Raw genomic sequence first — 18,218 nt, forward strand, 5'->3', positions numbered from 1 at the left:
ACAGGATTTTTATTTATTTCATTTGATTTTCTCTCTGGTGTTACCTTTAGAAAAAATAAATTCAGTATTTAAATTCCCTAAAGGTCAGGTGTTTTGTCTCAGGAATAAGATGATGGTGTTGCTGCTCGATGAAGCCTCTAGCGCTCTTCTTCTGACTAATAAATAAAAAAATGGCTGCAGGAAGTCTGGTCCAATAGCACCCATCTTTCACTGTGCTGTGACTAATTGTTTATATTATTATTATGTGGTGGAATAAAAAATAAATTTGTTTCATACAAAACTGTTGAATCATTTTGTCGCGTCCAATCATCACAAATCGTGACCCTCGGTTAATTTTAATGTACATAAATAGCTCTTTATTTACACTTCAGAAAAAACTCCATTCGTATAAAAATAGTGCTGCACCTGTGTACAAACTGAATCTTATGAATGGATGCAAACTTGCATAGTGTACATTAAACGCTCAAGTAGAATCAACAGATAAAAGTCGCTTCACGCGTCGCCGATATTCGTTAGCGTAGCAAAAGTCCTTCCCCAGGCACAATCTTTGGATGCTTTTTATTCAACAACATTCAAGATGCGTCGTTTTCATTGAATTTAAGTGACAGTTTTGCTCCACGTTTGAATGGTACGCACTGGCATTCCTCGTGTCAGGTCATCTCCCCTTTCAAATAGGGAGGAAAATAGAAACACAGAGTCTTTCAGTAGTGCTGGGTGATGAGCCGCCTCGTCCTCCTCAGTTGAAGTTGAATTTAAAGTTAAAAGGTCCAGAACCAAATGGATTAAAACCCTGGTAGCCGTTGAAACCTCCTTGGTGGAAGTGCTGATGATGATGACCTTGCTGGCTCTCTGGATCCATGGGGTCCTCTCCTTGGTCAAACTTGTTTCTCATCTCTAGAAAACATGGAGAGTAACTCGTCAGAGACGAAGGAGAACGACAGGATTTTGGCACTAGATTACTAGAAATCTGTCCAGGGTGTGACCTTGCCTACTTTTCTCTCTCGACCGTGCTCCCTCCCTCTAAGGGATCAGGTGTGTTTGTGGGCGGGGCGTCCCTGAACAGCTGATCGGCTACACCTGCATGCTGCTCCCGAGGATCCACTTATTGACTCCATGCTTACTTCCTACTCTTTTGAACCAGCAACCATTTTTAATTTTGCGATAAAGTAAAAATTTTGACGACATTCTGGTCGCCTCTCTTCCCCGTTATTGTTTTTGGCTGCCCTAGGCCTCAACAATATGGCGGTTCGTCAAGCTACAGCCTTGTTTTTGGACAAACAAACGTTTGTTTGTTACTTGCTTTGCTGGCTGCTTGGACACATCACATGTGAGTAACTTTGATTGTTTGCGCTCCATCTGACTGTTTCGAGTATTTTAGTGTGAACATTTCAACTGTAAGACGTTTGTACATTTGTACATTTGAATGAATGGATTTGGAACTGAAGGCTTTTTCTGTCTAATTTCAAACTAAAATTTAACTTGCTTTGGGACAGGGTGTGAATTAAGACCCACTATTTGTTATTTTAGTAACAGCACATCTAAAAATATGGTTCAATGACGTTAGGATACCAGTTTCATGTCTGATATGTCACAAACTTGAGTATCCATCAACATCCAGTCCATAGTCATTTTAGAGCTGTTAACAACACATGGAGCCCACAGGAGCTAGTTAGTAGGAAGCATAAATATTCAAATGTAAAAACCTATGCATTTGCTACAATACAGCAGCAATGTAATGTAATGGCCAGTAAAATGCATCTTCTGGGCATCAGGTAATAAACATGTCTCAGGCTCCTTGAGTAGTGAGCTGTTGACTCCAGTTCCCCAGAGGCCTGACATTTACTGAGAGACTGACAGTAGCAACTTCCCCTCTGGCCTCTGCGGACGACCATACTTCTTACCTGGGTCAGTGAGAACCTCTTTAGCTTGAGCGATGTCTATAAACTTCTTCTCTGCCTTTTTCTTTTCCTCCGGATCCTGGAAGTTGTCCGGGTGCCACCGCTGTGCCAGTTTCCTGTAGGCTTTAATGATCTCCTTTTTCTGTGCGTTTCTGTGACCGCGGGGGGAAGAGAATGATCAGCACATTTGCTTAAGATAAAAGAGAACAGATTATTTTTCCCCCCTTTCCCTCAATACATCCGCTGGCCCTAATAATACTCATGTCAGGGTTAGCACACTGGCTCCAATAAAATAAACCATTACTTTTTATAGCTCGAGCCAATTCCGCTGCCTTGAATTTGATTGCCATCTTGAATTATCAGTCGTGCTTTACAACACTGAATGCTCAATAGGGATAAACTACAATGTTCAAGTGCAGTAAGGCTCTCTATGTGGCACAATGGCTATTCAATGCCAACTGAAAACACACAAATTGGAACGGCAACCATTTTAAAGCATACAACTTCCACTCAAAATCCCCTAAAAGAAAAGTTTTGGAACTGTCCAGTGATCAGTGCTCACCTCTTCACCCCGAGGATCTTGTAATAATCCCTCCTCTGTGACTGTTTGAGTAGCCGCTGCGCTTTCTCCAGGCCTTCTTTTATCTGACGGTCGTTCTCGCTGTGTTTAGCAGCGGTCTCGTAGTCCCTGATGGCTGCAAAATAAAAGTGGAGGAGGATAGGATCGATCAATCTTGCTCATTCATACAAAAACAGCCAACGGAAAGTGGATCATAAAGTGTCTTTGAGCAAGGCAATGAATGCTGCGAGGTGGAGGGATTAAGGCCACGTTTAGACGGAAACGGCGCGAAACTTAGGCAATCTTTTTCTTTGCCGTTTTCAAAAAACTTCCAACAATTCACATTCATTGTTTCTTATGTAAGTTATGTAAAGACAAAAAAAAAAAAAGTACAAAAAGCCCAGGCTGGCTAAAAATAATATAATAAAAAGAAGAATTGTTCATCCAGAATCATTAGTAATGTGCATTTCTTCACATCTTCCGCACTCTCACAAACACCATGACCTACATAACATCACAAAGTGCTTGATCTTGCGCTGACGTAACAAAAGTAAACCACTTTATTCATTCAGAAAGTCTCACAAGGTCCAGATCATGTTGCAGCAGCAGCTCCAGGCTGCGTGAGTGTGTGTGTGTGTGTGTGTGTGTGTGTGTATTGGCTGCTGTGAGACTTGTTTACCCTGTAAGGTGTACTGAAGTGAGTGAAACACCCATGAGTTATGACAGTTTAAGAGCCCACATGAGGTCTGGTTTCTACACCTGCTGATGTGTTCTTGCTCAGCCAGGATCTCCTGTGGTTGGAGAGCTGATGGGGTTTTTTGGTGAAGGATGTCATTAGTCTGAGGCTGACCTGCCTGCAGGGCTGCTGCTGTAAATTGATGGTTTTAATTGGATGCGTTAGACAATAATGGTTTTGCTTCTCTCTTTTTACGTAAAACATGATTATAGAATTAAAAGAGAGTTACAGAGAGTCATAGATGGGGATATGATGAATCGCATATGAACTCAATGACCACAGACATGGAGCTTTAAACGGACTAATCTTTTTTGATTGCCACTCATTTCCTTCTCTGTTCTGAAACTTTACATAAGGCACTTCTCCGAGCTCAGCTTGTAATTTCTCACCTTCCTTAAATGGTGCAATTTTCTTTCTTTTTTTATACAGCTATAAACTTACTTTCAAAATGAATCTCATCAGACGACAGAGTGCTATCATTCTTTACTTGGTCAGTCTGCATGTTTAATCGAGCTAACGCCGTAGTCTGATAAAAGCTAGGCTCATGGTTGCCGACGTCATATCCTGTGTCGTGACCGGGTGCGTGAGCTCCAAAAGGTGTCGCGACCATAGGGCGTGCACCTCTGACTTTTTATAACTTTGTCAGCTGCGGCGCGCGCCAACTCTTCAGCACCAAGACAATCAAATGGCTTTAAATTCATGGAAGGAGATTTGTTACCACGTTACAAAAAGTCGGATGGTTTTTGCCGTATAGGACGTGAAAAAGGGGGATCGCTTTGCGAAGGGCAAAAGATGAGCCCGTGGAAACAGTGGTGACCCAGGGGGGAAAAGCCCTCCTGGTGATTCTGGTGGAGCTGGGATGGCTGTCCCAATACGTGAAACACAGTCACAGTCATCAGACCAACGTTTACGCGGAGAGTTGTTGTTTACTCCTGTTGCTCGGCAGCGGACATTTATATCCGGCAACACACGTTGACTTCCTGCGTATTCACTGAATATTTTGGTTTTATGCCTCCGTGCATCCTTGTGCCGTCTACAGAGCCGAGCGTCACGCTCGAGCACAAACAAGGCTCAAGGCTGTGTGCGTCTGGCTCCGTAGGTGGCGCTGTGTCTCTCTATAAGCTTGTGCATATTGAATCGGTTTCCTGTCGAACTTTTACGTCACAGAAACACAAACGGTGAGCGGTGAGATGGATCGTGCTGTGGTTCTGTATGCTTCATACCTGCTGTACGTGTGTTAATCGTGACACAAATTAGATGGAGCATGTGTTGCTGTTGCAGTTTATACGTCATCTCCTACTTCATTTTGGTGCATTTGCAGTACGCCGACTCCAGTCTGACTAAGCGCATGCATGCAGGAGTAATCGAACTATGAATCGCATTACCCAGGTATGTTAGTCTGACTAAGACTAGCTCGATTTTAGTTGGACTTGCGTGTTTACATGACATTAAGAAAACTGAATTATTGTCTTAGTCCGACTAAAATCGTACTTCTAACATGCATGTGCCGGTTTGCTATTTTGGTGTTGCATGCAACCCAGCAGTACACGGACTGATCTGCACAGGTCAGCAGCGAACCACTTCCAGCCTGTGCATCATCAATCCATCCTAAAAACTTCATCAGAGAAACTGAAATCAAGGTGTGGTTAATTGCATCATGTGGCCAGCTGGAGTGTGTCTAACTGCGTTATAAGATTAATTGTATTTCAGCTATTTTTATCCCATTGTGCTTTGTCTGACGTTGCAAATGGAGCTGCTGCAACACATTTTGGACATTTCTGTGGAAGTATTTTTCTCTGTATCCATCTGTGATAGTCACTGCAATTAGTTGAGGCACATACACATAATCATTCCCCAAAATATACCTACATTTCTTAAAGATGCACCATGTAATTAAACGTCAAATGTAGTAAATCAGCCATTACCCCTTTTACTCTAAAGTTTTAGTTCCAATTCTGAAAACATTACGATCAAGACAGAACCAGCAGCTTTTGTTTGCTTTCATTTCTTCCTCAGATTTCCCCTTCACAGCACAGTACTTTATAACTGCCTTTCCGCTCTGGTGATTATGTGCAATGTGGCCACCTCAAAGTATCAGGCATGTTATCTGCAGTCTATAATTTGAATGACGTGCAAGTTCTCCACTCGAGAATGCATCAGCCTGGCAGGTTATGAATTATTACTTAACGTTTTATTTATGTCTCCGCAGTGCAAATCAATCGGAGTGTTGAAGTCTGATGTGGAAGAAAGAAAACTGATTAGAATGAGATGGTGGTATAATAATCGAGCCCTGGGTTTTCAGGTTTCAATGACAATAATGAGACCAATCCTTGACTGACTTCCCTTAAATTGCACATTTTCCCCTCACTCATCTGCTTCACTTAGTATTTCAGCATATATACATATTAGTCCTCTATTGTTAGTAGACATATTATACCCTATTTCTATTAGGGTATAATACTACTTTCTATTAAAATTAAACTAGTTCCCTGGTGTCCTAATGAACATGTCTGTGACATGCTTTGCACAGACATGCTTTTGCACCACAGCACCCTGCCAAAAACAGCCCTGTTCAGAACTCTCTGTTTTGAGTGCCTGTCTCTTTAAATGCAAATGAGACACAGGAAACTACGTCAGCGTCACTGAGGCTAACATCAGTTAGCATTTGGAAAAGCCATCATTTGCCGATTCTAGCCGGCACATTGCCGTCATATAAAAAATGTATCCACTGGACACGTAAATCCTCTGAGGCTGGAAGTTTGTGTAGAACTCTGTGCTGCACTGTGCTAAAAATAGAACACTTCGCGGACTTCTGCTATCCAGGATACTATTGCCCTCGCCTGCACTCTCAAGTTTTTTAGGAACAAAGTGGATAAAAATTTTGCATATTATGTCTCCTTTAAATACCGAGCAGCTGAGGGGAAAATATTGTCTATACCAGGGTTTGTATTTGACATTGACAGTCTATACACAGACACAGTTTCAGACTTATTTGGCAGATGGATGTAAACTATAAACTGATAAAAAACATCCCTTGGTTTCTTTGAACAGTGGTAGCAGACCATCAGGTGACTGTGACTATTCCTGAGGGTTTCACTGTCTGCCATCCTGAGACTTTGTGTGATTTAGCAACAGATACAGGAAACATGTCATTTCATGCTAATTCTGCGTCCGCCAACACTGGTTTCAGGGGATAATAAGTGCTGCAAATTCAGCATAATCTCTACGACGACAGGGCAGCTCTGCATCTTACAGGCTACACTAACTTCTGACACACTGATGATGATGATGTTCGCCTTCTTCACGCTTTATGCATTATCGTTATGAGACTTAACCAAACTTGTTTTATGCATCTACACTTACTTACTTTTTAAATAGCATATTTAAATTCATTGTGAACATTTGATGATAAATGAGACGGAATTTTAAAATCAGCAGATGGTAAGATGCTGCTGTGCCGATGATACTTCTACTTTAATTACACGGTGTGTATTCTGTGTGGAGTTACGGGGACCCCTTGTGTTTAACTCGTGCCATGACAGGAAGTATTTGAGGCTCTCTAGAGTAGCTGAGGTAATTATTACCACATTCACTCAGTGGCAACAGTTTGTTTGTCTCAATATAATCCAGACAAACACAAGTGCTTACAGAGCACATATTCGCTAACTTAATTCAAACACTGCATTAAATTGGACTTTGCTGAATGAGTTATGCCACTGTTTATAATCTGCAGCCTCTTAGCAATCGAAGTAGTGACAATTATGGCCTTACAAATGCTTTGATCATATCAGAAGAATAAAAATAGATGCTTTAAAGTTTATTAATGAACCATTTATTGTCATTTATGAATAATTATTACATCTTGTTAAGGCTGAATGATTTTGAATATCTAATTGGATAGGAATCGCGATATCCTAGGGAATGGTGTTTTTTAATAATTTTCATTCAAAAACATATTTAAAAGGATTACTGTCTGACATCTGTGCAGATCTGTAGGAAAAAAGATGTTCTCTTCAGTCTGTAGAGTAAGATGTGTATAGAAAAAGACAATAATGAAACTAAAATGATATATTGACACACATTTTGGCTTTAACAAATACTGCGCCTCCTGCGATTTGAAAATTGCAGTAGGCTGTATTGTGATTTCCATTTAATTTCGATTAATTGTTCAGCCCTACATTTTGTCCCGAAAGAGCAAATTATATTTAAATCACCCCTCGCTCAAGTCAATGAAAAGTAAATGACAGAAGTTCCAAATGCTCACTTAGCAGTTGACATATTAACAGTCTGTGACAGTTCAGGGCTTAAAGGTTTTGGGAAGTGAGGACATTCAACTGCAGGGTATATGCAGGAATCTTGGAAGTTAATTTCAATAGCTTTTTAAGACTTTTTCAAGAATATTTTAAGACCTTATCGCCACTTTCAGCTATAATCAGCAACACACAAGTTTTAGTTTGCAATTAAATCTATAGGGCACAACCAATAAAAAATGCTTCCTGGTTGTTCTTTAGCCGCTGAAATTCCGGGATCTCAAACCAGGAGTCCGCAAAATTGCATCAGACATGGGAAAATGCAAGTTTGCGGACTCCTGGTTTGAGATCCCTGAATTAAGGAGTTTATTTCGTGCGATTTCGGATATTATTTTGCGACAGGAGGAGCGTGTTCACTGTCGCAAGATGCGTAACGTCACGCGTACGTGCGCGGCTACAAGCCGATCTTGCAGGGCGAGCATGTCTGCGCATTGTTGTTTTTAACAAACACGGGGAGGAAAATAAATACTTTCATGCAAACTTTTTTGCAGTCAAACTCTATGGACAAATTTTAATACCTCATGAAACCACGATTAAGACTTTTTAAGGGCCTTAATTTTCCAAAACTTTTTAAGACCCTGCGGACATCCTGATCTGACCGACTTTGACCAAATTGATAAATAGATAGAGCTTCATGTGACGGGCGTACCTTCTTCATACTGCTCCTCTTGGATGTAGGCATCGGCTCTGTCCTTCAGCACGTTAGCGTTCTCTGGGTCTGACTCGAGGACTTCGCTACACACCGAGACAGCTCTGCTCGACTGCTGGCCCTGGTCATAGCACAAAGGAAAGGCTGTTATCTGATACAAAATACTGCGTAACAAAAGCACAGGGGTGAGCTAATGAACCTTCGGGCAGCAGTAAACGGGGCTTACCCTTGACAGCGCATGGCAGATGCGCTCCTTGGAGCGCTGAGAGAAAGGCTGCACGTTGGGCTCAGTCTTCATCACCGTCTCATATTTGCTCACTGCTTCTTCATACCTGAAGAGCAAGAAGCAAGTCCATGTTTTAACCAACACTGGCTAAACAACACACTGTAACATGGATCATTATATACACAGGTAACTATGTATTACCTTTCACTTTTTTTGTACACTTACTTTCACACATGAAAAAAGCTAAAGACACAATAGAAGTTCAAAAAGATAATATAAATAACATTGCCGATACTTCACGTAATTTCAAAATAAAAGTGTTTGCTTTGATATGGAACAATTGTTCACAATATCAATGTATGACGCAAAATCAATCTATTAATAAAAAAAAACACTGATTTGGGGGCCGTGAGTTTGCTCTACGGGCTTACGGGAAAAATAATTTGTTATTTTATATTAATTTTATTATATAATATACATAAGAGACCATATTATAAAACTATATTAAAAGATAAACACTGATTTGACCCAGCTCAAGTAGTTATCTGTGCAGTAATGGTAAGAGGATTATTTGGGACGATAATGTCTTCTTTTTTTTTTTTTAATAATTGGCATTGGGCAATTATTACAAATTATGCATTTTCAACCCATGTATAATCACACCACTCTGTTATTCTGTTGGTTATCATCATAATATGAACGTGACATCTTGAATACGTCAACTGCAACGTGATTTCCATTCACATAAATATGGGTTTACATCTGTTTTGAGATCAAAAAGCTGGGTTGACTTACAATAAGGAAGCAGTTGTGCTAGAGCCAGTAGTGCAAATGCATGAATACAGACAGACACACAGACACACACCTCTGCTCTTGGATGAGTGCCTCTGCAGACTGGATCTGTTTGTTGAGCTTCTTGACCTGCTTGTAGTGGCTGTAACACTGCTTGTGATCAGGATCCAGCTTCAGGCACTCACGCACCTCACTGCAGATCAGAGGAGGAGGAAGGTCACAGAGGTTACAGCAGACACATTTCTGTTGTACTGCACATGTATTATTGCCGATGTGCACGGGACGGAAGTAAAATAACAAGTACACACAACAGCCCAGCAGCAAAACTAACTCAAACTGTTCAAGTTTGAGGTCATTGTTTTAGCTACACTGCATTTAAACAAATATACGTCACAGAAGTTTGTGTGTTTTTTCAATTATTAACACAAGCTTTCTGATCAGCTTCTTAATTATGATTTTTTCTGGTTTATTTGCTCCATAAAACAAATAAATACGGTGGCCCTGAGAGGCCATGGCGCTGCAAATATGAAAACACAACGGAGGATATTTATAGACTGGTTGGAGAACGACTCTGCAAAATCAAAATATACTTGAAACAATCGCAGTTTCCTCATATACAGTATAAATGCAATAAAATGGACTTTACTTCTACATTGTAGAAGAAATTCACTCATAAATTAGTAATCATTCACATCACTTCTTCACGCTGTTAATATACATTTGCACTATTCCCTGAAATCTATCATTTAAAGGTGAAACACTGTTTTACACTGGTTAATGCTGATACTCGTATAGAAAAAGAAAAAAAGGGAGTTCTTACTTGAGGGACATCTCATGGTCTCCAAGGTTATAGTAGATGGTGCTGAGTTTGTAGAAAGCCTGGGTATTGTCGTTCTTTAACTTGGACGCAGCTTTAAGGTCACTGATTGCCTTGCCCATCTCTCCCAACTGGATAAAACATTCAGCTCGCATCTCACGAGCAGTCACGTCCCAGACGCATGTCTGTCACAGGTGGACAAGAACTCTTACAAACTGCAGGACTGGTGACTACACATGAGAGTGCAGGTGAATTTGTCAATCTTGATGAGGTCATTCTCTTACCTCAATGACATCGTGAAGCTGGGAAGCGGCCGTCACGTAATCTTTGCTGCTGAAGCTGCTGTGAGCCTGAGCCACCAGACGCTGAATTTCATCCGACTTTGTCAGCTGGCTCTGGGCTTCTTTCTGTTCTTTGTCACTGGTGCTGGACTTCATCTGGAAGATAGCGAGGCAGGACGTTACATCAATTACTTAATAATTGTAATTAAAGCAGTCTATAATGAGAAATGTAGTTCTAACCAAAGCAGAATGTCCTTATCAGTGGGTTCCAATATGAGCTCTTGTATTTCTAAAAAGAATCCAGTGTAAACTTTGCAGAGTGGATGCGCTGCCGTCACGCTGACACCCATGATATTATAATCATGGATAAAGCGGTAGACAATGAATGAGTCTTTCCACATTCTTTGAAACAAAGCTAATAAAAGCTCGACTTGTTCAACAGCACCAGTGATTCATTTAAGCCACGACGACGGAACTCCCACTTAAATCGGCCATCAGTCATATTGAAATAAACAAGACTCTCCCTTAATCCTGCTTCATGGAATACCGCCCCAGGTGAACTCTGTGTTAATCTGACTTCTACATTCAAACGGGATATTACAAAGCTTTACTTACCACCTTCTTGAAGTCACTTTCTGCTTCGTCAAGTCTTCCCTGCTTCAGAAGGAGATTTCCTCTCTGAAGTCGCGCCTGTTCAAGAAAGAGAGAGAGAACTTGTTCATCACAAGAGTGAAAATAAAGACGTATTCACTCCGCTAACTGGTTTCTCCACATACTTGTGCCAAACAGTCCAGCCAAAAGGTGTACAGATGACATTATCACACCATGAGTTTAAATGATTGTTAAATATTAATGTTTTTAAAAACAAGACAGACACTTGCAATGAACAGTGGCTGATTGAAGTTCATACTGTATGTAATGTCTAATTCCTATTATTGGTGATGTGTTTCTCACTAGGGATGGCTCTATGCAGATATCACAAACTGTGATATGTGTCCACTGATACTAATATAAGTAAATTTTCTACAAAACATCTAAGCCATGTCACATTTGTAATGATGCATTCACAACCTACAGGGCAGACATTTCAGCTCTTGCTGGCGTTCTGGTCACATGCCACATGATATTTAATGTTTGCAGGTCATACCCATGTATTTGTGTCAGCACCTACAGTGGATTTGTTGGTGAGGGTGCAGCAACGACAATGTTGGGTGAAAACTTACCGATGTGAAGTCTGGCTTGAGCTCAATGACTCTGCTCAAGTCCGGCAACGCAGACTTCGACTTCCCCATTGCTAGAAACACTGTGGCTCTCCTGTAGTAGGCCATGTAGTTCGTTGGATCTCCGTCTGACAAAAGAGCACGAGAACGCGAGTACAAGCGTTTAAATTGGCGCCATATTTCCGCATGAAAAACTGCAGGTGTGTTCTTACACTTACCCACAGCAGCATGGAAATGAGAGAGGGCATCTGCTAGCTGGCCAGCAGCGAGCAGTTTCTTCCCCATCTCCATGTGATTGTCTACGCTCCCATCCCGACCACATTTCACCCCTGGAAGACACACATATTACTGAGCATGTGACCACAGAGTAACAAAACGTATACATAAAAACAAGAAATACTGAACGGTATGTGTGGCAGTGGGGTGTGGTTAAGGCGACTACTGCTGGAGGAGAGGGAGGAGTGGCAATCAATCGGCTATATAAGCACGTTTGTAACCTGGTTCTGGTCTCCTGCAGTAGGCTGGGTCCAGGGACAGGACCGGAGCGGAGACGGGCAGCGAGAAAGTACAAACCTCAGACGTCAGAGCGACGGCTATTCTTTTTGTTTTGGTTTCATTTTACCGTGAGCCACGTTTTGCTGCCTGTGCCCGGTTGGAAAAAAAAAGGACAATTTACCACCAGAAACGCTGACTCTCCTTCCATGAGCGGTGAAGCTCACAGTATTATCTTTTAATCTGTTTTGTTTTTTTCAATTCAGTATCGGTTGATTATCTAATACTGTCTAATCAATTATTAATTTAAGTTTAGTGCTCGAAAAACAGCAGTTAACTTACTAAGTACTCTAAAAACAGCATGGAAAAGACAAAGTCGGCACCACACAGTGGATGTCCTTTGCCCTTATTTATTGAGCTTCACACTGACCTAAGAGAAAACTGTATCAGTCGACCTCTGATAATTATTTGGTATGTTTTCTAATGTTATCTCTTATATGTTGTCATTTTGTTAAGATCCATTGCATTCATGTATTTCCTGTTTGAAAAGCATTTTAACAACTTGAAAGGAATGTTACTGGAACACAGTGTCTTGACAAATGAACAAACCTCTGTGATGCATTCACTAGTGGTGTGTGTATCCATACTGAAATATTGATACTGATCCCAGACATTTAGGTTCTAGGACTGATTCTCATATTAAAATATCAATATTTTAGTCTATTTGGGGTAAATGTGTACTTTATCATTCAGAGGAACACAGTGGAAAGTCTAATGGGATCTAGTCTAGTCTATGATACCTAGTCGGTAGGATCTTCTTCTTCTTCTTGCGCCTGTCATATGCAAACTACGACAGTAAGCAGGCAGCTGCAGAGCTCAGCTCAGTCTAGTTGACAACGTGAATGATGGCTAAACGCAAACGCAGCCATGTGTGGAGTTTTCAGAATCAGTCAGAACACTGAATATTATGACTTTTGATGAGGTGATCTGAAGAGGAGGAGGAGAGTGCTGCTCGGGCAAGACGGACGTCACCCTCAGTCTTTTGGTGCTGAATTTTGGAAAAGTGATTTACATCCGTCTACAAACATGTACATGTTTTTTTTGCATTTCCATTAGGAATAATACCAATAAAACCGTCCCCAACCGTTCCAATTTTTCGGGATACTCTTCCCTTGGGGGTACCAGAGTACTGGTGCGGTACAGTAGGGGTGGAGCTAGACTCACGACAGTGAGCTGATTGGACAACAGAAAAGTGTCACTCACACTTGCAACTGGCATTTCTTCAACTTCCGCAGTTTATTCTCATACAAAGTTTGACGTTTTGTTGAGACAAACAACCACAAATTTCACGCTGCGTATCTTGCGGAAACGGGCCATCGGGCACATCGCACACACCACGCCAAACCATACTGTACCAAACCGTACCATGATGGAAACACGGCTTAAACTTCCATTTGTGTGTTGACGTTCAAACAAAGGGAGTTCCCCACATTCTTAAATCTACAGAATCCCTTTTTTATTAAAATGTACCTTAATAAATATGGTTATGAAATATGCTGTTATTCCTAAACAAAAAGACAGGTGAAGGTCAGAAAATAGGAGGAAAGGTTGACATTTCCATCAAAGACAAGTTAACATGCCACTGAAAAAAAAACAAGTTACTGTAGAATGTTTGTGTTAAAAAGCATTTTAAGACATGTCATTTAACATGCTGTCATTTAATTTTGTTGTTGATAATTCTATTTATACTTAAAGAATAATAAAGAGTAGTGAGGTCTTGCATTCATTATGAAGCTGTAATTCAAAATATCGCTGATTTTCAAACACAAATATCGGTGTCATATCGGTATCGTTGGTACCAGCCTGAACGGTATACCGCACATCACTAGCATTCACGTCCGTGAACGACAATGTGTAAATAAATAAACTTAACGTTAAGTTCACTCAAGAACGACCACTCTGACTTGTCAAAAACAGGATGCTGTAAGTTAATATCAGGTTAGCTTAGCCCAAAGTAAACTATCGTGGGCAAACAGAAAGTTTAAAACACACATGACAGCTCACCTCGCGGGCTAGCTAGCTACAATGCTACTATTGACAGCAGCGACTAAAACGTTACAAAGCAGACTAGCTCAAGTCAAAGTATTGACAGCGTTAGTCGGTATCGTTCACAGTCAACCGTCTTCTTACCTTCATATCTCATGTCGATCAAGACAAGTACATATGGGATGTATGTCAGGACTCTGTGGGCGACATGGTCCATGGAAACCATGGTTAACTGTGGATCTGACGGTCGTCCGCTTGTCCTGGCGTCCCACTAACTTTACGGCCGATGTTACTTTAGCTTTAAAAAAAGAAGAAGTTCGCTTTACTCTTCCACACAGCGCTGTTACATGAGTGTCTGTGCGTCTGTCAGCATTTGCGACTCTTTTCCCACTTACAGAGGAGCAGACACACGCAGCCGGCCGATCGTGGGTGACTGTGATTGGCTGGATGGTCCGGACAGCCCCGCCCACCTCGGATGGTTCAACGGAGAGGAGCCACGGCAGCATTAAAGAGTGTGTGTGTGTGTGTGTGTGTGTGTGTGTGTGTGTGTGTGTGTGTGTGTGTGTGTGTGTGTGTGTGTGTGTGTGTGTGTGTGTGTGTGTGTGTGTGTGTGTGTGTGTGTGTGTGTGTGTGTGTGTGTGTGTGTGTGTTTCTATATCTTAGTGAGGACACACCATAAACATAATGCATTACTAAGCTCCTTCCCCCTAACATCACAATACGAGCCTAACCCCTCCCCTAACTGTGGTACTGTCAAACTTTGATGACCTTTAATGTTATCTCAAGGTTACTGGTTGGCCTTAATCCTTTGATTATCTTGCAAGGAAAGGAACATGCCTTTGTTGACCTTTGATGTCCTCTTGATAAAAGGTACTGTGGACACTGATTTCTTTGACGGCTGATTGGGAGATACTGGAAAACATTTTGACCATCTCTTTCCTCGGTTATTTGAGCAGCTTTTAAGTTTCCCTTCCAAGACCTTGCGTTTTCTCAAACCTCTCTCATTTCAAAGGACATCACTTTTCCCTCTTATTGGAATACCTCCATTTAAAAATGGAACCACTTGGTCTTGTAAGCAGCCCGCTTTTAATGGAACATCCTCAGAATTTGCCTCTACATGACCACCAGTACGACACAGAAGTCTACTACACCAATGTCTTTCCCCGTTTCCCGACTCCCAGAGTCCCAAGAGCAGGGACTTCCCAAATGTCTGCAGGAGGTCCAGCTCTCAGATATGCCTACAACTTCGCCATGCAGCAGAACGAAGAGCGGTCTGAAGATGCCGTCATGATGAATACTCCCGTGATTGAGCTTGCTTTAGGAATGGGCTTCGAGAGGGACCTTGTCAAACAAACGGTCCAGATCAAGATTCTCACCAGTGGAGAGAACTATAGAACAATCAAGGAGCTGGTTCCAGACCTTCGGCGTGCTGAAGACCAAAAATGGAAAGAGGAGCGCAATATGCTGGCAGAGGCAATGGCATCAGATGGTCTCACCTTTGTGAGGAGACACCAGGAAGCGTTGATCCGGTGTCTGAGGATTGTCAAGCCAGTGTTGGATTATTTGAGAGAGCAAACTGTTCTCTCTGCTGAGGAGTACGTCGCTCTTGAGGCTCAGACGACGTCACAGCGGAAAAAAACTGCCAGGTTGATGACAGAGCTCGTCCTCGCAAAGGGCAAAGCTGCGGCCAAGGTTTTTTGCAACTGGATCCTGCAATATGACTTACAACTGCTCCAAGAACTCATGGATCAGTCAAATGAAGATACTTCACCGAGCCAAGAGTTATCAGAACTCCCTATGGAGGAGCAGCTGCAGCGTTTGCAGAAGGAGCGTACCTGTAAGGTGTGTTTGGACAAAGAAGTCAACATTGTCTTTATCCCATGTGGACATCTGGTGGTGTGCAAAGAGTGTGCACCGTCACTGAGAAAGTGCCCAATCTGCAGAGGTCTGGTTAAAGGCACAGTCCGAACCTTCTTCTCATAAACAGTCGACTGTGACACGTGTTCCTGCCGCAGTATTGTCGCAGAGATGTGATTGAATGTAACCAATACAATATATAAACCCACAACAATGTTAATTTTTAGAAATAAAATATAGAACACTTGAGGCAGTTTTTCCTCTTTGTTTTTGTTGTTGTTGTCCATTTACAGCCTTTTTATTTCATTTTGTGGTAGGCACAAAAACACTTTCTGTCTTTGTTCAGGCAAAGATGCACCGTACACTTCTCACAGTGGACATGACATTTCAATGTACTTTCATTTTCAGAGATTATGATTTCACAGGAATTGTTCTTGTGAAAATACCCAAAAATGTATTTTAAGACGGCGTTTCAGTCAATAATTATTTTAATTGGATCATCAAAATTGTATTTTTGAAGCCATGATGTAAATTACGTTGCAAAATGTGAGATAAAGCACAGTATCAAATTTGACTCATTTAAACACAATTTTATTTATACTTATACAGTATAATGAATATATATGATTATGCATTGATTTAATACAGTAACAATATACATGTTGTTCTTACCTTCTTGAAAATTAGCAAAGACATTCCTGCCAAAAGTATGTGGATGATTTAAAGGTGCCATATGTAAGAATGTGGCCAAAAACAGTTACTACATTCAAATTCAAAATACCGAGGTCTTTTAGGTTTCGTTTTCTGACGTAACTGGCAACCCGTGGTTGCTCGGCAGCTGAGACTCTACTGACTGCAAAGATTGGTAGATGGCGGTAAGTGGCGCCACATGCCAAAACATAAACAAGATTTACAGTCTGCAAAATCTATTTTTTAATGCAAATATTTTGAATGTACTGTTGTTGGTGGTGAGTTCAGTTTGTTATATGAGTCTCTGTGACATATTAGGGGGATTTTATAACCAGATGCTTCAGATTTATTACATAATGCACCTTTAATGACAGTAGCCGTTTTGAAAAGGCCAAAAAAAAGAAAAGAAAACCTTCCACTGCAGAATACAGGTATCAGATAATAGACAACATGTTTTAAAGGAAATAAATGAAACGTATTGATAAGATATAGGTCTCAGAAACTTGTGTAGTAAATATGATACAAATGGTTTTATAGTATTGAGTTAATTTAGTTTAGGGTTTTACTTTAAACTATAAGTGCAGGATTACTTGTTACTGTGTCATTTGTGAACAGTTAAAGTAGTTAACCGTTGGCCTTATGCCTTTGATTAAATATTCTTGCAAAGGAAAGAAAAGTGGCTTTGTGGACCTTTGATTTTCATGTAAATTTTATGGTGCCCATTGACCTTGATGTTATAATAATAGCTATGATATGATGGAGAGTATAGCGTGGTCATGTGCTACGTTCGCTGAAAAAACATTAAAGTGGAGCCAGTGAGTGTTTCTACTGTGTGGAACAAACCCTAACCTAAACTCCATTCTAATTCTAACCCTAAAACAAGGTCTTAAGCAATTTAAAGTTGTGGGACCCAGACAAATACTGTCTCTACAAGGTCAAAATGTCCTCAGAAAGATAGGTTTGTATTTTTTGGTCCTCCCAAAGATATAAATACAAGTTCACCTGCACCCAGTGAAACGGAACCTCATCTCGGAACCCCATGTATTTAGGTTAAGGTTAGGATTTAGCAAAGGCCGGTGATGAAATTTCAAGGCAACTGTCTGCAATAGAGTTTTTAAAAAAGTTCCATCACCTAATATGTTTTTGTTAGACAAACTTGTAAGTTAGAGTTGTGCCAACTCAAAATTCTTTTTTTTTTTTTAATTATCTGAACAAGATTAGTGAGCCAAACTGTTTGAAAACAGAATTTTGAGTTGGTACAACTCTAACTTACAAAAATTGATTGCAGTAAGTTGCCTTGAAATTTTGAGTTAGACCAGGGGTGTCAAACTCATTTTTGTTCAGGGGCCACATTTGATCTCAAGTGGGCCGGACCAGTAAAATAATAGCATAATAAGCTATGAACAACAAGAACTCTGAATTTTTTCTCCTGTGTTTTACACATAACGAAGTGTCTTTTTACAAAACATGACATTTATTGAGAAAAATAAGTGCAATTTCAACAATATTATGCCTAAATTGACCGTATACACATTATACTGGCTTTTTAAAGGCACAAACTTTTGGTTACAGGTATCTGGAAGTAAAAAAAATAGTATTTCTAAAATTAAATTTTAACAAATTAATCCTGTGGGCCGGATCAGAC

General features: G+C 40.7%; 1 protein-coding gene across 1 annotated transcript; it reads right to left on the reverse strand.

The window, feature by feature from the left end:
* Window positions 1-459: 459 nt before the first annotated feature.
* Window positions 460-14,462, reverse strand: dnajc3a (DnaJ (Hsp40) homolog, subfamily C, member 3a). Its single transcript, XM_083908647.1, has 13 exons — window positions 14,422-14,462; window positions 14,171-14,324; window positions 11,707-11,817; window positions 11,492-11,616; window positions 10,884-10,958; window positions 10,272-10,424; window positions 9,991-10,172; window positions 9,244-9,363; window positions 8,379-8,484; window positions 8,153-8,273; window positions 2,461-2,593; window positions 1,902-2,050; window positions 460-894 (listed from the first exon to the last, which is right to left on the reverse strand). Exons 2-13 carry the CDS (start codon window positions 14,250-14,252, stop codon window positions 737-739), a joined length of 1,515 nt encoding a protein of 504 aa, XP_083764773.1. The 5' UTR covers window positions 14,253-14,324; window positions 14,422-14,462; the 3' UTR covers window positions 460-736.
* Between the last annotated feature and the right edge of the window lie 3,756 nt (window positions 14,463-18,218).

Source organism: Microchirus variegatus (assembly GCF_963457635.1).
Source record: "Microchirus variegatus genome assembly, chromosome: 22".
Lineage (NCBI taxonomy): Eukaryota > Metazoa > Chordata > Actinopteri > Pleuronectiformes > Soleidae > Microchirus > Microchirus variegatus.